The 24,756-nt window shown below is 38.8% G+C and overlaps 1 protein-coding gene across 4 annotated transcripts; it reads left to right on the forward strand.

Annotated features, from left to right (window-relative positions):
- Positions 1-527: 527 nt before the first annotated feature.
- PUS10 (pseudouridine synthase 10) lies at positions 528-23,992 on the forward strand. 4 transcript variants are annotated; one of them, XM_070932222.1, is made up of 17 exons: positions 528-653; positions 1,370-1,636; positions 2,724-2,810; positions 3,236-3,270; positions 4,100-4,211; positions 6,049-6,110; positions 7,368-7,413; positions 8,296-8,360; positions 9,869-9,954; positions 10,740-10,865; positions 15,970-16,026; positions 17,762-17,838; positions 18,271-18,326; positions 19,037-19,154; positions 21,192-21,334; positions 21,708-21,807; positions 22,404-23,992. In XM_070932222.1, the coding sequence occupies exons 1-17, from the start codon at positions 528-530 to the stop codon at positions 22,440-22,442; spliced, it is 1,602 nt and encodes a 533-aa protein (XP_070788323.1). In that variant the 3' UTR covers positions 22,443-23,992. The 4 variants fall into 4 exon arrangements, with proteins under 4 accessions (XP_070788323.1, XP_070788324.1, XP_070788325.1 ...); XM_070932223.1 differs by lacking the exon at positions 18,271-18,326 and having other exon boundaries at positions 19,037-19,171; XM_070932224.1 differs by lacking the exons at positions 21,708-21,807; positions 22,404-23,992 and having other exon boundaries at positions 19,037-19,171; positions 21,192-21,281.
- The last annotated feature ends 764 nt before the right edge of the window (positions 23,993-24,756 follow it).

A 24,756-nucleotide genomic window follows, 5' to 3' on the forward strand; every position in this document is an offset into this window, starting at 1 on the left:
AGCTGCCTTGAATTACATATAAAAAAATGGGATAAAATCTAATAATAGCAATATTATAAATATTCGGGTATTTTGTGAAAAAAATGTCTCTCTCTGTAGAAATCTATAATGTTGGGAAAGATGGAAGGAAATAGAACAGGACAATCGGCAGCAGGGTGGTTGGATTAGATTACGGTTTTGATGAGTACACCATTAGAAGACCTGAAGGGCCACCTTGAGGATAGATCATCCTGGAGAAAGGTCTTTTTATGCATGACTAATATAATTGTTAGTTCCATAACTTCTCTGTTAATTTGTCCTTTCTAAATGTTTGTTATCATGATTTTTTCTTAGGAACAAAGGAACCTTCCATTTATTGTCAGACCTTTAGTCAATTGAGCTTAATATAGTCTGTTCTGACAGTAGGGGAAGGAGGAACTGCATGTAGCACATGCATACTATTATGGTCTTCCTTGTTCCCCTTTCCATTGCGGTTATTGTAGTGATTCTGTAAATAACTTTTTCCCCTGAATACAGGCTTCATCAACATGGTTTTACTGGCAGAAAAAGACAGACCTGTTGCTCAGATGTTACTGAATTCTGGAACTTGTCCCCGCTGTATTTTCAGATTCTGTGGTGTAGGATTACAGACTTCCTACAGGCAACCTCATAAGGTTTGATTAAATTAGAATATACAATGTTGATGAGAATTATTTTCATGAAGTGTTCAGTCTTCGTCACACCTCTTTTCATAGCATCTTTCCTGAAAGTTGAAAGGAGATTTGGAGTGAACAGGATCCAAAAGGTTTTCACGGTGAAGGAAGACATGAAAGCAGTACTATTTATTACGTTGTGCTAGGGATCCTGAATGGAGGAAGAAGATGAGAATTAATGCTAAAAATATCTATCTCAGAATCCAGCCAAAGAAATAACCAGACATACCATCATGAAACCAATAGATTAATAAACTGAAAGTGATTAAAAGTCAGTAGTGTCCCATTTATGACTGATGGCAATGGCTTACTTGAGGTCTTTCAGCCTATTTTCTTCTCGCCTCTCTTATTGTCACCTGCCCAAAAGTCTACACCCAAAATTATGATATTCTTTAATGGAGAACTAGAGCATTCATTCTTCTCAGTGTTGGTGTTATGATCCCCAGCATAATCCTATGCAGGTTTACTCAAAACTAAAACTCACTGGCTTTAAATTTACTTACAAGATCACTGATTGCCTGACATTAGTTTTGTTAAAAACTCTTGTTCAGATAAACAGAACCTGTAGTTTTCAGTCTGAGACATCCCTTTAATGATAACTTGGTGCTGTTTTCCCATGTTGAATGCAAAACCATATTGACAGATTTCTATTTTTGTTTTGTTTTTTGATCAATCAGGATTTATTTCATGAGCTATGCAAGTTTCTGGACAGCAAAAAAGATGAAAATATATTATCTTGTGAAATGGCTAATCCCCCATGTAAAAAGATCAAACTGGAAAATGCTAATGGGATTAAAGATCAAAACCCAAATGGAAGCCATGAGCTAAACGACATGGACAATGATGGAAGTGATGCTCCAGCAATTGAAAACTTAAATCCAGTTGTGTGCAATATATGTTTGGGGATTCTACAGGATCTTTGTGAAATAGACTTTGTCAAAGATGTAAGTGTCAGCCTTATGGAGCTTTATTTTCAGTTTTTCAAAGAATAAAACCAAATGTAACATGCAATATTGTTGTAAACATAGCTGGTATTCATATAGGATTTCACTGAACATTTTGTTGCTCATACCTATCTGAGAGTAAATATCATTGCTCCCAAACAAGTGCACAAAAAATTTAGACAATTAGTTCTACTGCAGTTACAGTATCTTGGATAATTCTAAGCAAGCAACCGATTTAGGAAAACTCAATTGTAGCCTTTTATTTTTCTTGGTCTAAATTATTCCAGGTACTTCCTCCTTCCTGATTTAGGACCTACTTGTGTTCTCTAAGCTGGTAAGCACCAGGAAGCATAGGCTTCGTTGGGTAAAGTATTCTTCCAGAAGGGCAATTTTGTGGATTCTGACTGATGTGTCTGCTCCTAGTTTACAGGCTCAGGTTCAGTGTCTGAGTCACCATTTAATAGCTCCTACATGATCAATAGTCCTCAACCAGCTGGCTTTTCTCACACTTTTTGGTTACTCAAGCATCTTTTGGGATACAGAGGAATACCAAAAGAATACAACATCAACTGTTGTGGAAATGAAACTTCTTGAATTGGCAAAGATCGGTATAATAAAATATGTTCCTTTTCTTTGTAAAGAAAGCAATGCTTTCTGCAGCTTCAGAACTGCTAAACAAACATGCATTCTTTAAGGCAAATGTGCGTCTAAGTTGATTATTTTTCCCATTGTTTTTTGTGTTGTACTAAACAATATTTTGCAAGAACAATATTTGTACTCCTGCCAGGTTTGGTTAATCTGTTCAACCTCTGAATTGGTTGTGGTGAGACATTTTTGAAGTGATGTAAGTTTTTATCCCAATTATAAAGCCAAACTGGTGAGAAGCAGACAGTAGGTACTGAAAGAATCTACTGAAAGAATCAACACATTTATTCTAAGATAAAAATGTTAACTCTATAAACAGAATTATTTTGTAAATAATATTACTCAAACAGTTTTCTAGATTGCCCTATATGAAATAATTTGTTCTGGGGATATGGGTTGAAATATGGTAAGTAAATATTTTAAATAAATCTATATTTTTCAGGTATGCCATAAGATTAATTCTTCTGAATATCAGTTTTCCAGTTTTGTGTTTTCAGTGTCGTTCCCACCACAACTTTCAGTCAGAGAGGTGGGTATTTCGCAGATACTTTTATTTATGCTTCAAATTGGCCTTCAATGAGAAAGAAAGGATGTTCTTACATATTACCTTGCTTTGCATGCTGGGAAATTCACTTTGTTAGGCAGATATTGAACAACATGGATTGGCAGTAGTTAGCCAAAATGGTGGATTGATGGTGGAGCAAAGTGGAAAATCACTGCTGGCAGTTTGGGTTAGGTTGATTTGAAGTTTAGCATTTCGCTTGAGGATTGTAGAAATACTTTGGCCAAAGGTCACCCTATGTATCAGACAGACCTTGATTTTTATGAAAAGTAGAGAAAACTTGGTCAGGGTATTTTCAGCCAGTTACTGAGAAAAAAAAATATCAATGCTCTTTCTTTCTCATGCTCCCATCTCTTTTGTTTCCCTACTTTTTCCTATGTACGTATCTAAAGCATGCAGCATGCCTGCTGGTGAAAGAAGAAATGGGGTGAGTATTTTCTCCAGACAATCTAAGGACCGCAATAGCATTTAGACTTATATACCACTTTACAGTGCTTTACAGCCCCTCTCTGGTTTACAGAGTCAGCATATTGTCCCCAACAATCTGGGTCCTCATTTTACCCACCTCAGAAGGATGGAAGGCTGAGTCAACCTTGAGCTTGGTGAGATTTGAAGTGCCAAATTGAAGGCAGGAGAAGTAGCCTGCAGTACTGCACTCTAACCACTGCACCATCATGGCTCATATGATTTAAATGATTTAATTATGATTGAAACAGCAGTGACCTTGGTTAAGTCATGTAACAACTGATTGCTGGGCACATGATTAAAGTATACTTAAGTGGTCAAAGTTATGACTGGTTCTGGATATTCCGTCATGGGTCAGTGTGTTTCTACTGTCACTCTGGCAAGTGTGACAGATGTTGTCAGTCCTGTACTGTATTCTACTTATTTTTAGATCCTTAAATTATAATTGATCGTTAATAGTCACTTTATTCTAGTGGATAAGGCACCAGGCTATATAGCAGGATGCTGTGAGTTCAAGTCCCCTGTAGCCATGGAAACCAGTTGACTGACCTTGGGCCAGTCACTCTCTCAGCCCAACTCATCTTCCAGGATTGTTGTGGGGAATATAGGAGGAAGGTGTGTTGAATATATTCACCATCTTGTGTTATTTGTAAAAATAATAAAAGTGGGATATAAAGAAACAAACAAATGGATTACAGAAGATCTTGTTCAGATGGTAAAAATATGGGTCAGTTTATTTTTTATCCTAAATTTCACATACTTCAGAAAACACTCTCTTTTTTACAATTTAGGAAACAGGGCTTGTCAATTGGAAAAGATGACTTTGTTCAGCTGAAAGAAGCTTACAAATGGCTTATCCATCCCCTGTTCTTGGAGGAGTTGGGAGTCCCTGCGGATGGAAAGGTAGCATATACATAAACCATTTACTCTGCTTTTGCAGCAAATGTAAAACATAGAACATTATGGGATAGGCCCATATTATACATTGCCTCCATCATTTTGCACTCCTAAGATTATGAAGCTGAAAATCTCCACTTTGTGTTGATTGAATTTTATTCTTTCATTAATATATTGAATATTTTATTTATTTATTTATTTAAAACAATACATCAAAAAAAAGAAATAGTCAAACAAATGATCGCGACAGGAACTTTACATGATATTTACACTTTCTACGGTATGTAGGTTTCAGTCGGATTTAACATATATTAAACATAGTCCTGGTTATACTTGACTTTTTGGGCGTCTGTTGTTCAACCAAACGTACCATTTGTCCCAACATTGGAAATATACGGAGTCCTTTTGATCTCTCAATGCTTTAGTCAGTCTGTTGGCTTCCGCATAATCCAAAATTTTCTCCAAAATCAAATCTTCAGCCGGCAGGTCTTTCCCCTTCCAATGTTGGGCGAAACATATTCTTGCTGACATGGTGATAAATACACACAGACACCATATATTTGTGCCTAAGTTGTCTGGCCTGATGTTCAGTAGATAGTACTCTGGTTTCAGAATTAGTTTATAACCTGTGATTTCCATGATCCATGCCTGTATAATTTTCCAGAATTCAGTCGTCCTGGAGCAGGTCCACCACATGTGGAAATAGGTGCCAATATATTGAATATTTTTAATATGCTTAACCATTGATTTGTTTAGAATATTTCACACCCTGGTTCCAAAATTCAGGCAAATAATTTTCATTTCAGCAATACTTAGGTGTTTGTAAAAGAAATTTGTTTTGAAGTGTTACAATTTAATGTAACTAGATGACCTCATTAGGGATAATTCTTTTCCAAGTATCTTTTGTCCCATTATATAACAAACAGGAAAAGAGCCTTTGATATTGTATTGTGGAATGCTCAGTCATGAAATTTGTGCTAATGTTACATTTATTTTGGTACCAGGTCAAAATTTCATTTCTCTCTGCATTTTAAATTGTTCGGCTTGGCCTACCATGCTTGCATTGCCTTTTCATATTGTTTCGTTGCATTTTCTGGCTGTAAAACTTTTTAATAAAGAACAATTGACAAATAACCCAAATAAAGAATAAATTTAGTATTAACCCACAGTATAGTTGCTTCTCTTTTTATAATGGTAGAGGGAGCAGTGGAGATGAAAATTAAAGAACTGAAAGACTTAAAGGGACAGTTAAACCCAAACTTCTTTCATAGAGAGTAAGATCATTTGGGTTTGTCAGAATCAGGAACTATGATTGAAACTTTGGACCAATTCAAATGATTAAGCCAACTGTAGACCATGGTTTCATATTCTGGCTGGTATTTCATGGTTTATTGGTATATATAAAATCATTCTGATTTTCTTTGGTAAAAGGGAATGAAATGGAAGCATCCACAAGCATTGAAGATATCCAGTAATTATTGCAGGAAATTCTCAGAAATGCATCTGAGAAACATGCCTATTTCTTAATGCCAATATGAATAATACAACTGATCTCTTTAACATCTGCAGTTGTATACATGTCTTTAACATGTGCAGTTGTATGTCTGAGGGCCTTGTGTAGATCACTGCCTCCTGCATATGCTTTAATGACTTGAATCTGTTACTCACATTTTGCATTTGCTGAGCAGCAAATACAGTTCTTGTTTAATATTAGTCACATCAAATCTATTCCTGATGTTAGGCTTCAGGTGATTGGACAGACTGAATTCAATCTATTGAAGAAAAAAGTGATATGGAGGAAATCAGTAGCAATTAAAAACTAACTTCTATCTTTGTGATTCAGAGCCTCTTTGAAGTGAGTGTTGTATTTGCTCATCCAGAGACAGATGAAGATTGCTGTTTCCTGTAAGTATAATAATAAGCAATGTTTTATGAGAGCAGAGACAGGTGGTGTTGGCTGAACATTCTAGATCTCCCTCCAATATTTGAGATATCTTGAGCAAGCTACTCTTTGAAATAGCTAATAGACAAGCTATTTTGCCTGATAGTGCTGCTGCTGAGGGCTAGGTCCCCTGCATAATGTCACCATGCTTGGGTTGCATTCCTTAGGATAACAACAGAGTAAGTGGCACTCATATATCACTTACTCTATTTCCAATAGCTCTGCTTCTAGCCCATGATTTGGTACCAAGAGAATCGTTTAAAGTGGAGTGGACAGGATAAGAATGTAACTCTACTCACTCATGCTTCTACCCTTCATCTAGTAAATGTCTTCCACTTACAAAAGAGAAAGCCCACAAGATCTGGGGAGTGAAGTGGGAAGATAGTTTTTTAATCAAGAATGAAATGCAAGGATCTGAACTGGGATTTAAGTAGTTCCAATTGAGTTGATTGTCTCACGCTTGTATTTTGCTTGAATATAGCTCTTTGATCTTCCAGTCAATAGAAGATAGCAATAGCAATTAGACTTATATACCGCTTTACAGCCCTCTCTAAGCGGTTTACAGAGTCAACATATTGCCCCCAACAATCTGGATCCTCATTTTACCAACCTCGGAAGGATGGAAGGCTGAGTCAGGCTTGAGCCTGGTGAGATTCGATCTGCCAAACTGCTGGCAGCCGGTGATCAGCAGAAATAGCCTGCAGTACTGCACTCTAACCACTGCGCCAATGTGGCTCAGATATTAGAATCTTCTGCTCTTTAGCTTTTTAACCTCTGGGCAAGTGTCAGCAGGAGTTCAATAACACAAAGCTCCTCAGATTGGCCTTAACTTTGCTGTGATATTCTGCCAAAGAAGCAGAGCCTTCCAGTTCCATGGCCAAAGGAAGACTGTCAAACTTGCGGCCTGTGGGCCAGATGTGTTACATGCTGGCCACGCCCACCCCATTTTAGCAAGGGGGGGGAAGTAGCAATATGTCATGTGACGACAATGTGACAACGTGAGTTTGACACCCCTGGACTAAGGAGCAAGAGTTGCCTGACTAGATAGAGATGGGAAAGGTGTTTTCAAAAATATCTATCTTCTTGGCAATTGTTCTTAATAAAAATGTTTTGACACCGGCAAATATAAAACATTATACCATTGTATTCATTATTTATATGTTAGAAAATGTAATCACCTGTTTAAAGATATTTGACTGATTTTTGTTGTTTTCATTCAGAGCTTCAGTGTGTCCAAGCTGCTTCAAACCAGCAAAAAATAAACAGGTAATTAACTTTAATTTTATACAGTTACCAATACCTGTGCTCCAAATCTGTATCTCACAATAGGCACTCTGATGCTTTCTAAATATTTTGACTTTGCTGGCTGAAGTTACATGAGTTCCCATTCAAGAACATTTGGAGAATAGCAGAGTACTTACTATGGCTTCAATTTTTAAAATATATGTAACTTTAAAAACAGGCAATTGCTAGTTGCAGATTCCTTAGTTGCCATAGTATGCTTGTTCTTGTCTTTTATCATTATCTGGTGTGTATAGTTTTTAATTTTTTTTAGCCGCCCAGAATTTGAAAGATGTCCAGCCATATGAAATAAATAAGAATATGTATGAATCATGTTAACACTAATATAAAATATGAAAGCCAGTTTGGTGTAGTGGTAAAAATTGGGAGAGAGAAGACTGGGAGAGCATGAGTTCTAGTTCCACCTTGGACATGAAACCAGCTGGTGATCTTGGGCCAGTCACTTTCTCTTAGTCCTAGGGAGTGGGCAATGGCAAAACATTTCTAAAAAATCTTGCCAAAAAAACTGCAGGGACTTATTTTGGCAGCGTCTGAAAATCAGACACAATTGAATAGAAAGAAATAAAAATAAAAATGAGTAAAGTACAGGGAGGCACATACTTGCCAGGTAAGGTTGGCACCCAATACAGTCTGAAGTTAGAATTTGTAAAACCTAATGTAAATGTAAAACTTTTCTTCTATAATAAAGCACCAAGCTTAGAACAAAATAAGGAAACAACAAACAAAAGGGATACTACTAGATAAGCCATTGAAAAATGGCTTCCTACTTGGCTAAAATAAATCAAATAGAAAGAATAAGGTTTGCAATGTCTGATAACTTGGGTAATAGTTTACTTTTCTCTATAGTCAGTCTTCACCAGAATGGCTGTGGTAAAAGCTTTGGATATGATTGATGAAGAAGAGTTTCACAAGTAAGTAACTCCTGAGCTTATCTTAGAGAGAGAGGGAGGGAGGGAGGGAGGGAGGGAGGGAGGGAGGGAGAGAGAGAGAGAGAGAGAGAGAGAGAGAGAGAGAGAGTATTTCACAACACAAAGATAGTCAAGCGGCATGTTGGCAGACACAGAAAATAGTGCTTTTACCAGCAGTCAGCATAATTTTTTTAATAACAGGAAAAAGGCTAACCTTGTATTTTTTATGATAGTGATTTGTGTGATACAGCAGCAGAAAACTATTGATGTAGTGTGCCTGAAGTGAAGTGTTTGGGAAGGTCTCTCATGTTTGCTTTGCAAACAGAATAAACAATTATGTGCTAATTAGTATTTCGGATTGGTAGATTTGCAACTAGTTAGATAGCTGCATCCAAAGGGTATTCATATATGGTTTTTCAACAACCTAAAAAAACCCAATCAAGTAGGCTTCCCAGAGCTCTTTCCTTGGCCCAGCACTATTCAATAACTTTATAAAAATATAAAAGATGAAATCGAAGGAATTATTATTAGATTTGCAGATGATCCCTAGTTGTAAAATTATATATATGAAATTATCAGAGGGTCATGAACAGCTAGAAAGATTTGGCAGCACTGTTGCAAACTTCTTCAATAGTATCTTTATTTCAATATTCAGCCAACATAAAGTTAAAAAAAAAACCCAGATGCTATGAGATTAACAGCTCTAACGTGAGAAGAGTAGGCCTAAAAATATTGAAGACCATGAGGATAAAAAATGGTAAATAAAACCAGAATCTGTGCTGTGCTATTAAAAAAAAAGAATAAACCATGGCTACGAAAGCTGTGAATTTGGGCAACAGGAGTCTTAATAACAATTTAGGTATGTGTCAAACATGAATTGCTCAAGCTAACATTTAATATCCAGTGGATTTTGCATGCTCTATGTAGAACTTGGCAATCTTCTGCATTTGAGGGAGCTGAATCAATAGGGCAATCTAAAATTGGCCCTTGTGGCTGAATACACTGGTGAGTAATGGGAGAATAAAGGAACTGCAGATAACTTTGTAAAAATGATTAGGAGAGAAGGATGTGCTCGGTGGGGTTGATTTCCTCATCACTGAAAGGCTACAGAAATGCCAGGAAGGAGATCTTCCTTCCTTCCTTCTAAGAAAGATGAAGGAGACATTGCAGTCAGCAATGAAGAATGAAGGACCTGCTATTTGTAGTATTGTGCATCCATTATATGCAGCTGAAGAAGCCTACTGTCCTGCTCATGTTCCTCTGATTATGGTAGATGAGCTCAGATTTTGAGTATCGTATTATCAAGGTTAGCAATTACCGTAATTTTTCACCTGCTTCTGTTTCTTAGATACAATATTGGACTTTTAAAAATTATTTACATTATAAAATGTTTTTGAAATATTTGAAAGAAAGGTTTTTTTGGATACATGTATCTATTTATTTTGCACAATGTTTAACTTTTCCTTCAATGTTTCTCTAGTGAATTGCCCTTTATATCTTCCCTAATACAGGAACTATCCATCTCCTGCAAGTTCGCCTAAAACTCCTTGCACAGCAATTGACATTCAATGCAACAATGGTGCCATTTTTGTGGCTGGTGAGAATAAATGTTTTTCTTTAATAGAGGTTCATAAGATCACTCCTTTTTAAGGTTACTGGGCAAGTGTGCCCTTTGCTTAATAAGAAAGGGCCACTCAGTTGTTATTGGGACAGAAACCCATATGATTATATGAACAGTGTTGTTCTGTGGGGAAGTATGATGGTACAGCCATTGAGAAATGAGTCAGTCTTTGAGAAACTGTTAAAAGTAAGTGTTGCTTTTTTTTCAGTGACATTGATCCGCATTGAAGGAGATTGATATGCAGAATATATAAATTTGACTTCAAAATGAGAATTTGTTGTTCAAATCACAGTATATTTCTGGTTAAAATGGGCTACTAGGAAGCAGAATTTATATTTGGCAGTTTTTCGTAGGCCAGGATTGTACTCACTTGACAATATCACTGGAAAAGCATCTCGGAAAATAATTGGATCAGAATAATTGGATAAAATACAAATATTTATCCAGTTGTTTTTCATCAAAGTAGGCAGAAAGAACCTTAACATGTGATGTGCTGTATATTGCAATAGATCAACCAGCTGATAGATATGTTTTCAAAGCAAATTTACGTTATGGCCTTCGTTACTCATGGCTTCATAAGGAAGAAGTAGCTTAAGGAGCAATTCTTGAGGGATCTTCTAATACATGTTTTGTGATAGTGACTTCCTTTTCTGTGCACTCAGCTTCTACTAAAATGCTTTTATTTGTAATACTTTTGCTGAACTAAGAGTTAATAAATATCATAGCACATTTTTTCTTTTCTCTGTTTTTTTTTGAAACAGGAAGATATAATAAATATTCAAGAACTCTACCTCAGACTCCCTGGATTATAGATGGAGAGAGGAAGATGGAATCATCTGTAGAAGAATTGATCTTGGAGCATCTCATGCTTGCCTTCAAAGCAGATAGTGAGTGTGTGCATGCATATGTTTACATTATTTATTTATTTATTTATTATTTATTAATTAAATTTCTATACCGCCCTTCTCCAAATAGGACTCAGGGCGGTGCACAGCCAAGATAAAAACAAAGCATACAAAATTTAAGAACAGTATTAAAATAATTAAATATTTTGGCCGAAATTAAGATAACCCAATTTAAAATCAATTTAAAATTTAACTCAGGCCAGCCCAGCTTGTTGAAATAAATAGGTTTTCAGGGCCCGACGAAAAATCCGGAGGTCTGTTATTATACGTAACTCTGGGGGAAGGTTGTTCCAGAGGGTGGGCGCCGTCACAGAGAAGGCTCTCCCCCTGGGGGTCGCCAGCCGACATTGTCTGGCGGACGGCACCCTGAGGAGGCCCACTCTGTGCGAGCATACTGGCCGGTGGGAGGCTATTGGTGGCAGAAGGTGGTCTCGTAAATACCCCGGCCCTAAGCCATGGAGCACTTTAAAGATGGTCACCAACACCTTGAAGCGCACCCGGAAGACCACTGGGAGCCAGTGCAGCTCGCGCAGGAGAGGTGTCACATGGGAGCGCCTCGTCGCCCCCATAATCCCCTGCGCGGCCGCGTTCTGGACCAGCTGGAGCCTCCGGGTGCACCCCAGGGGGAGCCCCATGTAGAGAGCGTTGCAGTAGTCCAGGCGGGAAATGACTAGTGCCTGAGTGACTGTGCGTAGAGAGTCCCGATCTAGAAAGGGGCGCAGCTGGCGTATCAGGCGAACCTGATAAAAAGCCCCCCTGGCCACGGCCGTCAAATGATCTTCTAAAGACAGCCGTGCGTCCAGGAGGACGCCCAAGTTGCGAGCCCTCTCCGTGGGGGCGAGTGATTCGCCCCCAATAGCCAGCGATGGCATCAGCTGGCTATATCGGGACGCTGGAAGCCACAGCCACTCGGTCTTGGAGGGGTTGAGTCGGAGCCTGTTTCTCCCCATCCAGGCCCGCACGGCCTCCAGGCACTGGGACATCACTTCAAGGGCATCGTTGGGGTGGCCTGGGGTGGAGATGTACAGCTGGGTGTCATCAGCGTACTGATGGAACTCCACCCCAAAGCCACGGATGATCTCACCCAGCGGCTTTACATAAATGTTGAACAGAAGGGGCGAGAGGACCGACCCTTGTGGCACCCCACAAGCAAGGTGCCTCGGGGTCGACCGCTGCCCCCCCGTCAACACAGATTGCGACCGGTCAGAGAGGTAGGAGGAGAACCACCGCAGAACGGTGCCCCCCACCCCCAACCCCGCCAACCGGTGCAACATGATACCATGGTCGATGGTATCAAAAGCCGCTGAGAGGTCTAACAGGACCAGGATAGAGGAGCAACCCCTATCCCGAGCCCTCCAGAGATCATCCACCAACGCGACCAATGCCGTTTCCGTGCTGTGCCCAGGCCGGAAGCCGGACTGGAGCGGGTCTAGATAGACAGCTTCATCCAAGTACCGGGGGAGCTGTTGCGCCACCACACTCTCAACAACCTTCGCAACAAAGCGAAGGTTGGAGACTGGACGATAGTTAGCCAAAACAGCCGGATCCAGAGAGGGCTTCTTGAGGAGGGGCCTCACAACCGCTTCTTTCAAAGCGGCCGGCAGGACCCCCTCACTCAAAGAAGCGTTAACAATCTTCTGGAGCCAGCCTCGTGTCACCTCCCGGGAAGCCAGTACCAACCAGGAGGGACACGGGTCCAATAAACATGTGGTCGCGTTCAGCGAACTTATTTACTTTAAATAAGTTATGCAATATGTATGCACCGATGAAAAAATGCAGGAAAATTGTGTAGGCAAGTGACCCAACATCTGTTTAATGTAGAGCAGGGGTGTCAAACTCGATTTCATTGAGGGCCGCATCAGGGTTTGTTTGATCTTGGGGCCAAGGTAGGTGTGGATGGGGTAGGCGTGGCCAGCTCAATGTCACTCATGTCGGGGGCGCCTATGGTACCCCGAGCACTCTGCCAAGTGTGCTCCCAAGCTATGTTTTCTTTTTCTTTTGCTTTTTATTAAAAAGTTTTATCAAATATTACAACAATTTTTCCCCATCCCTCCTCCCCCCTTCCCTCCTCCAAGACCTCTTAAATCCCATTCCATACTCTAGTTCCATCCAAACTGGACTATGATCCGTTAAAACTCTTGGACAAATCTTCATCTTCTTCACCCTAGAAAAAAGATCATTAGTAATTAATATAAAATCAATCCTAGAGAAAGATTGATGTCTATCTGAAAAAAAGGTAAAGTCTTTTTCTTCAGAGTTCCTCTCCAGATATCTCTCAACTCCATATCATCCATCATTTCAAAAAACTATTTTGGCAATCTAGCACACATTGAGATATTTTGCAAGAGCCCCTTCTTATCTTTTTTAGTGTCCAAAACTCCATTCCAATCACCCAATAAAATGCATGATTTATATGAAATTGCTGCACTCTTAATTCTTCTTGACGCTTGGCTGCTGCTTGGGTCTGTCTTTGATCCTTAGGTTCTTCTATCTCCAAGGCTTGAACAGTAGTCGAAAGTTGTATTAAATCTTCTTGAGTAATCAAAACTCCACTTTGGGCCTGTGCCAGCAATTCTTCCTTCTCCCCCTTTCTTGTCCCCTCTACTTCCGTCTTCCTTCTAACTTCTGGGGACTGTGGGCATCCAGCCTTTAGTACATTGGTGTAAAAATCTCTTGCCTTCCACACTGAGTTAAGACGATATCTCTCTCCTGAATAGTTCACCACTAGTCCAGCTGGAACCTCCCATCTGTACTGTATCTGTCGGTTTCTCAGTTCTTCCACCAGAAAGGTACAATCCCTTCTGGCTCTCAACATTTTGGAGGGGATTTCTTTCAGTATTAATACCTCCTGCCCCTGCACTTGAAGTTTGTTTTTAAAAGTGACTTGTAGGATTTCATTACGTATTCTCCTTGTTGTAAAATAAACTACAATGTCTCTTGGTAGATGTTTCTGTCTGGCAACCCATGAATTGACACGGTAAATTTTGTCAATTTGCCATTCAAGATTTGCTTTTTGATCTCCCATTATCTGTGCAAATGCTTCGAAAGAATCTCTCTCAAATTCTCTTGCTTATTTTCTTTGAGGCCTCTTATTCTCAAAGCAAATTCCATATCTCTATATTGTATCATTATCACATCAGCCTCAACTCTTTCCATCTTATTCTGGACATCTCCCACTTTATTTTCCAAATTCTCATTAGACTGCTTAATTTCTTCCACTTTTTCATCTATTGCCTCAATATGGCCTGCCAGACCTTGGACTGTCATGATAATATCTTCTCTAATTTCCTGATTACGTTTTTGAATGAACTCCTTAATTTGAGCCGTCTCCTCAGCAACATCTCGAATTTTATCCTCAAACACCGAAGTAATTTTTTTTTCTATAACAGAGGCTTGTGTTTTAAGGGCTTCCTGCAACATTTCAAGTGTTAATATTGGTGGTTCCATTGGAACAGAGAGAGATTGCAATTTGGACGTTTGAGCTGGTGAGCTCCCAGCACTTTTAGGAACAATAGTCTTTATTTGTTTTGAAGCCATTTTTAATTTCCAATTTAAATTTATGCAGCAACCAGAACAACAAATCCTCCAAATCCAGAGATTTCCAGTCTTTAAATGATATCAATCCTTTTTTATTTTTTAAAAAAAACACTGCTATAGTCTTTTTAACTTTTAATCTTCTTTCTTTCCAAGCAAAAATCTCTAATTTTAGACCGGGGCTGCCAGCGCAAAACGAAACTTTCCTTTTTAACTTTCGCTTTCACGCCCCATTAAAGCTCAATCGCCATCTTGGTTTCACTTTCTCCCCTTAGTAAATCAGAAGGAAATAATGCACATTTGGAGTTAAAGTTTAGTACTTGCAAATCTGATCTCTCCTGAGTTTGCTCAGCCTGCTTCCGAATGATGTTTTATTCCAAGCGTTGTTTGCAGGGGTGGTCGCGGCGTATTCTTCTGCTTAAAGCAGAAACGTCCCGGATCCGGAGCTCTGTCGGGCTTCCAGGGAGCTCTCACCCTTTGAGACCCAGAATTGTTCCTGGGGCTTCTTGGGGAGCTCTACCTGCACCCGTCTGTTCTCTTCCTCCCCTTTTCCCGGGGAGAAAGTTTTCAAGCCGCTAGACAGCTGATTTGCGCTGTTCTAGCGGCTTTACGAGATCGCGGGGCTGGCACTCGCAAAAGGAGCGTCTTCGGCATCTACGGTGCCACCGGAAGTCCCCCAAGCTATGTTTTCATCTGCGCGGCCTCGTGCAACTCTCTGCCAGCAAAAACAGAGCTCGGGAGCGCTGCCTGTGGCCCTCTCGAGCTCCGTTTTTGCTGGCAGAGGCACCACAGGCCAGTCCTTGGCTGTTTTTGTTGTGGCCCTGCCCTCTGAGCCTACCTCATCAGAGGAAGAAGGCTCCGAACATGAGGGAGAGGAGTCGGCCAGGCCTCCCTCTCCAGGCCCCTACCCTCTGGCAATGTCTCAGGTGCCGGCCGAGGAAGAGGAGATTAGCCAGGAGCCAGGTGTCTCTGATGAGAGTGAGGAAGGAGAGCCGTCGTTCCTGGATGCATGCCAACGAAGGCGTGATAAACGGTTGCAGCAGTTAAGGAGGCGTGCTAGGGATTATAACTGAGTCACTGGACCACACCCCAGAGACTATATAAGAGAGGGTGGTGGCTGGTAAAACTCTGTGACAAATAAAAACTAACTCTGGCTAGTCACTTGAACAACGCCTGAAGCTGCCGAAGAGATATTGTTTTGCTGGACTATTTACAATGTGTATGTAATTTTATGTTATCTGTTGAAGTAAAGCTCTTGGCAGACGGTGCTTATATTGTTGCCAAGTTTGAGATAACGACCTGTGTGCGTGCCAAGTGCTTTCTTAACCCTCGGCTGGCTGTGTTTGTGTGTGTGTGGAGACGGGGACAGAACAGTTTTCAGGGTGGCCCCGTGGGCCAGATCTAAGCACCCTGCGGGCCAGATCCGGCCCCCGGCCCTTGAGTTTGACACCCTTGATGTAGAGCTAAACTCTTTTGCCTTGATCATGCCGAATAGCTTGGCTTACTTATGGATTTCCAAATTCAGTCAATGTTTCTTTCTCCTGTTTTTAAGGTTTTAATTTTTCATCCTCTGGAAGGGAAGATGTGGATGTGAGAACATTAGGCAACGGTAAGTTCAACACTTGAAAATATCCGAAATGGGGGAAAAAATCAATTGACGATCCCTTGACCAAAAAAAAAAAAGCCATTTCTGAGATCATGGGAGTTGGAAGGGGCCACTTAGGCCATGGAGCCTATCTCACTGTTCAGTGTAGAAATCTGGACAGCATATCTAAAGAAATTCATTAGGAGAAAATTTCCGATTTAATACATTTATGTATAAAAGATCTTCATTCATACAGTATTTAAAGCTAAAGGTGATGTAATTGAACAACAAAAACTGAATGTCTGTGGAGATTCTCAGTCATCCAGGTCATGGTTGTCCCAAAAGTGCTTTTTTAAAGAGGGAACTTTCTTGTTTCAGTAAAGAAGCAGGAAGTCCAGTTGCCTTTTGAAAAAAGCACTTTACTTTGAAATAATTTACTCAAAGTTAACAAATTAACAAAATTTGCCAACCACATCTTCTGGTCCTGAAGCCGCATAATTATCTTTGTCTTGTTTGTCCAGAGCACATTGTTCCAGAAGTTCTGGTCTTTGCCTAGCAAACTTTAGTCTTGCCCTAATTTTTTTTTTCTGGAAAACAAAAGCTTTCTCTTGGCATACCTCCTATGTAGATTTAATTTGTTCAACTTCTTTCTAATGGAAGTCTCATGCACTTTGCCATTGATAGCAGCAAGCAAGATAGTACCTGAAGCTCCTATGATGAAATTCTAGGGTTCTTAAAAACATTTTGTGTTCTGCTGTAGGATTGAATTTACTGGGACAGCCTGGCCTGGACAAGTAGGCAGTTGTGTGAAATATTTTCTACTTGTAGATGATCTTCTGGACAGTGGAATTATTGATGTCCATTTGGTTGGTAATCCTTTGAAATCCCTTCCCAGCCTCTAGGCATCTATAATCTTTTTGAAGGCTTTGAGGTGCTCTTTTGATCTAGACATGGTGGTACCATATATTTCCCCAACAAAGAGTAAAGTAAACTGAATGTCTGAGGTTTAAGCAGGGTGGATTTAATTTAAATCGAGTTGATTTAAATCATAATTTAAATCATAATTTAAATCACTAGTAAAAAGGCTTGATTTAAATCAACTCGATTTAAATCATAATTTTTAAAGAGCAACTGTCATCTCTGCTACTCCTTTGACCCACTGTTGACTCACCGATAGTCCCAGTGTTGCAGAATATACAGCCTCATGCTACATAACTAAGCTCCATTTCATGCTGAATAAACTAAATTATTTATGTATCTTAAATAGAAAATTATCTTACGATAGATTTTTACCCCAAAAGTTTTTTATTAAAATAAATTCGATAAAAATCAAAAAAATCCAATTTAAATAAAAAAAATCTGATTTTTTTGATTTTTTAAAAAAAATCATTGATTTTTATCCACCCTGGGTTTAAGTAAAATTAGTTCCTCCTCTATAACTGATCTAATCGTTTGCACCGCCCTGAGTCCAGTGGGAGAAGGGCGGTATAAAAATCTAATAAAATAAATAAAAATAAATCTGGTGCACCTGATTTTAATTTTAGATATTTGAGATATTGATAAACCTAGGCATTTACTAAGTTTTTCCCTTTGTGAACTTACATATTTTTATATAGTTTGCTGAAAATGGATATTTTTCAATTGTCAATTTTCTTTTTTCCCCATGTCTAAATCTGAAAACTAGTTTATAATCTTAATTTGTTTTCTTCCCATCTTTCTTTCTGGATTGCCACCATCATGATTACACCATTGTTCATAGGAAGGCCCTTTGCCGTTGAGCTGGTTAACCCTCGGAAAGTCCAGTTGACTGCAGTAGAAATGAAGGAGCTTCAACAGGTATAATGTTTGAAGGTTGACCTATAACTATTGTCATGTAGATTGGGATGAACGAAGTCAATTAGAGATTTTCTTGCAAAATTACCTATAAAGCTAAATTATATGGGGACTAATATGATCTTCTCCTCTTGGAGGGTATTAAACAGTGGCCAGATGAAAAATTGGCCCTAAATTCCATGGAGAAGGGAAGGCTATCGTAATTTTATACATTATCATCTTAATGATGTACACATCCTGCCCTAGCATTTAAATTGTATATACACATTGCTGATTTCATAACTCATATGGCAAGAATTATTTGATGATATTCAGGAATATACATGGTACTCCTTGTTCAGCTAATTAAGAGTATAGTGCTTTATCTACCCATCAGATTTTAATTGTAAAATAATCACATATAATTACTATTTTTTATTTTTAAAAAACACTTAGAGGATCAACAGTTCTTCAGACAAAGTCCAAGTTCGTGATTTACAACTTGTCAACAGGTTAGTTGAATTTGTTAGATAAAACAGGTTTTATCTGAGGTTTTTTTTAGCATATTTCCATAGAAAATGGAAAATGGCACTGGCATAATCTACAAAATTTACTGAAATCAGCAGAAGAGACTCTTTTAAATGGGAGGGGGGGATATCCTGAGGGGCTTTCAGGCAATGGTATGTGTTCCCTTGAGTAGTGATACTCACTCCTCAGTGGGGAGTAGGAACATAACAGAAATACATCTCTTTCCAAATTTCTAACAGTTAAACTGATTTCAGCTGTCCCGATTTTAGTTTGATTTTACTATTTTGATTAGTTGTGTTCTGTTTTGTACTTGTTAACTGCCTTCCATGCTTATATAAGAATGATTATAAATTTAATAATAATGAGAAAATAACAATAAAACCAGTAACACAAGATCATAAAAAAGTCTGTAATGTATTTGATCACAAGCATGAGTTGGGAATTTTGCTTCTCTTTTTCAGATGATCAGCATATTTTATTGATTTCTTGATTAAGCAGCATATCTCAAAGGTCCTTATATTACAGATTGCAGATTTTTGGGAATCCTCTGTTACTGCAGATTTTCTACTTTTGACATCAGAGATATGCTGCAGGATGGAGGAGGATGCATTTTTCCCATCTAATATCTGATGAGACATCTTCTGCCCATCGTAAGTTTGTGGCTGTTCTAATATGTTGTTTATTTTTCTTTCAGAGAGGCCATTGTACATATGAAAGAAGGGGAAGAAGAGAAGACCAAGTCCTACAGTGCCTTAATATGGACAAAGAAAGTGATCCAAAAGGAAGACATTACGTTCCTAGACTCTATGAAGGTTGCATGTCTGGGGTGGTATTTATCATTTGTTTGCTCGTTTTTAAATCCCATACAAAGATTTTTACAAGCCCCATTATATTTAGCTTTCATCAAACTCAAGATGAAAATCACTGTACCTTTTTTTAGTGGAAAACCACAGAATTCATGCAATGCCTTTGAGTGTAACATTTTTCAGAAGTGTGACACTGACAATATAGAAGTTATTTTCTGTAAGATGGATAATATATACATTATGTTGGGTTATTTAATGAACAAGTTACTCTAGGATGTGAGGTGTTATAGTCAAGTATTTAACACAATTAGCAAGAAAATGTCTTGCTCTGTGTACACTGGGTGAGGTATTAAACAAAGTCCAAGCTATCACTCAGCCATAAAAGGCATTGGATATATTTGCTTGTTCCATCCTTTGGACCAGCCATTTTCTGTAGAAATATATCTGAAATAAATTAGAATAATATATATCCATCTTTCTATAAGTAACTGTCAGACATAGAACCATAATGCAGGAAGGCTTGTTAATTCTTGTCAATGGGTAAGAACATCAGGAAGAAAAGACCACAGCAGGGGATTATGGGAATTGAAATCAACCCATTTGGAGCATGTCTGATTGGGGAATATTGATACCTATTTAGAAAGAAGATTAATTGGAACAATGCTTGATGAATGTATTTATTTGCTTTTAGTGATTTGGTACTTGATCTACTATGTATCTCTTTAAAAAGTTCATGTACCATATTATTTTCCCTCAACCTTCATGGCAGCAATATTGGCAGTTAGTATTAATGCACAATAAATATTTCTTAAAATGTAAGGATTGGAAGGGCCATTGGGGAACATCTGATCCAACATTTTGCCCAGTATAGGAATCTACCACAGCAGTATTTTGAAACCTTGGCAGCTTTAAGATATATAGATTTCAACTGCCAGAATTCCTTAGCCAGCTTGCAGATTTTGGGGAATCCTCTGCTACTGCAGATTTTCTACTTTTGACATCAGAGATATGCTGCAGGATGGAGGAGGTTGGGGTATTCTGGGAATTGAAGTCCACACAACTTAAGGTTGTAAGGTTGAAAAACACTGTACTACTGTATGACCAAGAGGTTTCTATTCAAAAACTTCCAGCAAAGTCCATCACCTCTTGTGGCAATCTGTTCCATTGTTGAACGGTCTTATTGCTAGATTTTTTTCCTGATGCCCAACTGAAATCTGATTTGTAATTTATATCCATTCTTTCTGTGCTAGCTTCGGGAATGTCTGTGAACAATTTTACCCCATCTCTTATATAGCCTTCTGATTGCCAAAGTTATATTTTTTCACAGTCCTCTCTTCTCCAAGTTACATGTACTCAATCCCTCCAATCATTTTTGTAAGTTTTTCCTCCCAGGCCCTCCTCTGGACATAATTCTAGTATCTGTTAAAATGTGATGCCCAGATGTAATATTCTAGTTTGGTCTCCATACAGAATTACTATATTTCTGATATCATCTAGAGTTTTATTTGCTTTTTTTCAGCTAAATCACACTATTGGCTTGTGTTTAGCTTCTAATTCACCAAGATACCCAGAAGGTTTTCTCATGCACTGTTTCCTAGTATATTTTCTCCATGGCCTGTACCCATCTATGTCTTTCATTTTTCTGAACCTAATGTAGAATTTTGTATTTCTCCCTGTTGGAAAACAAAGTTCCCATTTTCCAGCTTATCAACATTTTCTGGAACCTTCATACTATCCTCCAAAGGATTTGCCATGTTCTCATCCTCATTATTGGTTTGTCAAGGTTACTTTGTTATCACTGTGTGTGGTAACCTGGAGCTGGTTTCTATTGGGAATTGAATGGAATGTAGAGCAGAGCTGAACTGAGCTGAGGAGAGCTGAGCTGAGCTAGAAGGGATCTTGGAGGTCTTTTAGTCCAGCCCCCTCCTCAAGCAGGAGAACCTATACTATGCTGGGGAAGATGTCTGAATGGACATTTGGATTTTATATCTCATGGGTTTGTGATCTATGTAATGTTATTTTTTATCTGAAATTCTTGACCAGGACTTAAAGCTTGATCAAAAAACTCCATTACGTGTACTTCATCGGCGGCCATTAGCTGTCAGGATTCGTGTCATCCACAGCATGCAATCAAAGTACATAGACGAGCATCATTTCCGTCTTCACTTGAAGACACAAGCGGGGACGTATCCTTTCGGAACTGAAGTGCCTCAGTGGTGAGGAATTCTGTACTGAGCTCTTCAATAAAAGAATAGTATTAAATATGGAAGAACTAACATAAATCTTCAAGTATAGTTTTCCTCAGAGCAGGAAAATGTGTGGAGTACGCATGACTCATGTTACATTCTATCTTTTTTCTCTGTCCTCTTCCCCCAGAAGGTGGCATGCTCTCTTCTACCCCCCCCCCCCCCCGAATTTTGCTATATCTTGTCATTTAATTCTAGCAGTGTATTTGAGAAGGAATGAGAAAGAAAGGGAGAAGTGCGTATTCTGAAGTCTTATTTTAAAATCTATTCTAAAAAGCTCATCTTTCTCGTTTCCTTATCGGCAATTTGTTAGTTATGTTAAAGAATTTGTACATGGAGATTTTGGAAGAACCAAGCCCAATATTGGTTTCCTGTTGAAGACAACTGCAGACATCTTGGAGCTGGATGTAGAAGTGAGTAATCCCTTTTCTACGTCTCTGTAGACAGAAGGATGGCACTGCCACCATTGGTCTTTCCAGTAGGAAATTAAGGGACAAATCACAGGGGATTTGTTTCAGATCTGGCAACCTGAGTTTAATCTAATCTCTGCAATCTGTGTCATTTCCTACAGCATCTCATCTCTCTTCAAAAGTTTTCCTGTTAGACTGAGAGAATGCAAATTTAGTTTTGTGTGTGAAGAACCGTAGAAACTCATTGGGATTAAAATTTTAGTTTAAACTCCAGACTAGAGCATAACAATCAGATCATACCCCAAATTGGTTTTAAATGGCTTTTCATCCAAGTTTTTAAAGGCTAATCAGATGTTAACTTAAAGTATATTGTCACCTCAACTTTCTCCAGTCTGGGAACATACAGTGTATTAACTACACTTGCTGTAGTTATTGACCTGCACTTTCATGTTGGTCCCTGGCGGATGATGAAAATCATTGTCTCATACTTGGGAAACCAAATTTCATCGTCTGTATTTAAGCCATTATCTGAGGTTAAATATTCTGCAAACAAATGAGTTAGCTATGATTTAATTATTTTTCTTTCTTTTTTTCTGCAGTCCGTGGATGTTGACTGGCCACCAGCTCTAAATGATTAAGAAGCAATTTTAATTTTCAAGAGGGGGGGAAAGACTTATCCATGGCAGGATTTAGAGCACTGTGGGAAATATTTTATAGGCTAGCTGGATGACTTTCCTGGATTTTTTAAAACCAGTTTAGATCATGTTGATCTGCTCAAGATTGATTTGTTTTTAATTCAGGGGATCCCAGCCGCTGGGCTGGGCCCCACTGCCAGGCTGTGGTCTATTTGGAATTGAGCCCCATGAGTGGCTGGCTGGAGCGCATGAATGGTGGGCTGCTGGGCACTTGCAGACATGGATGCTGGCTCATTGCTCGCACTGGCCCCACTGCTTCTTCAAGATCCAGTTTCCCTCTCCCCTCCCCCCCCCAAGCTGGGCCTTCAAGCCACAAAGGGAACCACTGTTTTAATTTTTAAAAATGCTTCAAATTGATTTACACATTTTAGAAATAATGCATTTCATTTTGACCTCATTACCAATACAATATAAATTGGTACCTATATAGTATGGATACAGATTCTCAAAGAGAGAATAATTTTGAATTTCTGTGCAAAGGGGAAGAGTAAAAAACTAAAAAGTAATGTTGCATGACAACTCTCAACAAACACATTTAAAAGCTTTTTACAAGAAAAAAAAGAGGAAAGCCCATTTTGCCTAGCAGTACTTGTTCAGTTCAGTTCAATTCCACATTTCCTTGTGCTTGCATGTCTTAAAGCAGCCCTCTCTTGCTAAGTGCTTTCCAGACGTGTTTGACAATTTGACTAGAATTTCCAGTCATCAGCACCATTATTGTTGCTGGGAATTTGGAGGTTCTAATCCCAGTCATCTAAGGAGAAGCCACTTGGGCAAGGCTAACATACATACACTATTGGAATCCTTTTGGTAAATTCAGCTTCTCTTCTTATCCTGCCAATAGAGCAGCACATAGAAGAAAGCAGTTCATTGAATATAGCAAAATTTAGGAATGCTATTTATGCATAATAGAATTCCAGATCCAAACCAGAAAAAAGCAATAAGATACCTAAAAGAGAACCCTAATAATTCTTGTGGTTGAGCACTGTTGAATACTGAAATTTACAAAGTTGCTGAGCCATCAGCATACAATCCCAGTAAAAACATATTGCTGATTAGTCCTGTATAGGTTTACTCAAGATGTATGGCTGTTGTTCCTGGGAAGGTGTCCCTGTGCTTCATTAGAGGAAATAGAAAGTATGATTGCATTCAGAGCAATTTATATCTGAGTAAATGGGATTCACTCTTCTCCCAATGATACATGGGATTGCTCACACACATGCATTCACATGCCAATATGGACACAGGCTTTCAAAATACATCCCCCTAAAGGAGGATGTGTTTACCCTTTTCAGTATTATGCTAAAAGGAAGAGGAACCAGTTCCATAAGACACCTTTGAGGTTTTCAAGGAGCAATGCAAACATTGTTAAGGTCACAGCTCCCCTCATCCCCCAGATCATGTAAAGTACAAAGAAAGTTCTGATATGAAGTAAAGATTTTGAACCAAAAATGTCCAGAACTTTTATAAGAAAATAAATTGTTTTTCTTTCAAAACTTTGTTTGCTGTTGTGTTTCTGAGATGTATGCACCTATTCATTAGATGCAAATAAGTAATATAAATCAAGGCTTGAAAATTAACCAAATTAAAAAGAAACTTAAAAATGACCTGTAAAGCAAAATCTTAGTTCATGGATTTTATCTGTGCAGTATAGCATTAATCCTCAATTTACGAACTTAATAGAGCTTGCAAACATCAACTCTTAATGCAATTCCTTTAGCTATTTTTTTGTAAACTACATTGCTGTGCTCCAGTGTAGGATTGCAATCTTGAAAAAAATACATATTTTGTTTAAAAAGTTGCTGACTGAAGCACTACAGGTAGTCCTCAATTTACAACAATCCATTTAGTGACCGTTCAAAGTTCAAACGGCACTGAAAAAAGTGACTTACGACCTCTTTTCAAACTTATAACCATTGCATCATCCCCATGGTCATGTGATCAAAATTAGGCCGCTTGGCAACAGACTCATCTATGACGGTTGCAGTGTCCTGGGTTCATGTGGTCCCCTTTTGCTACCTTCTGACAAGCCAAGTCAATGAGGAGATCAGATTCACTTAACAACCATGTTACTGACTTAACAACCAACTGCAGTGATTTTCTTAACAACTTGTTTCCCTTAGCAACCTAAATTTTGGGCTCAATTGTCATTGTAAATTGAGGACTACCTGTATTTTATTTTCAAATGTGAAGCAATGCATTGCCCTACTTAATACAGGTAGTCCTCGACTTACAACAGTTCATTTAGTGACTGTTCAAA

Source organism: Pituophis catenifer, unplaced genomic scaffold (assembly GCF_029215685.1).
Source record: "Pituophis catenifer annectens isolate HBS135680 unplaced genomic scaffold, rPitCat1.0.hap2 SCAF_1, whole genome shotgun sequence".
Classification (NCBI taxonomy): Eukaryota; Metazoa; Chordata; class Lepidosauria; order Squamata; family Colubridae; genus Pituophis; species Pituophis catenifer.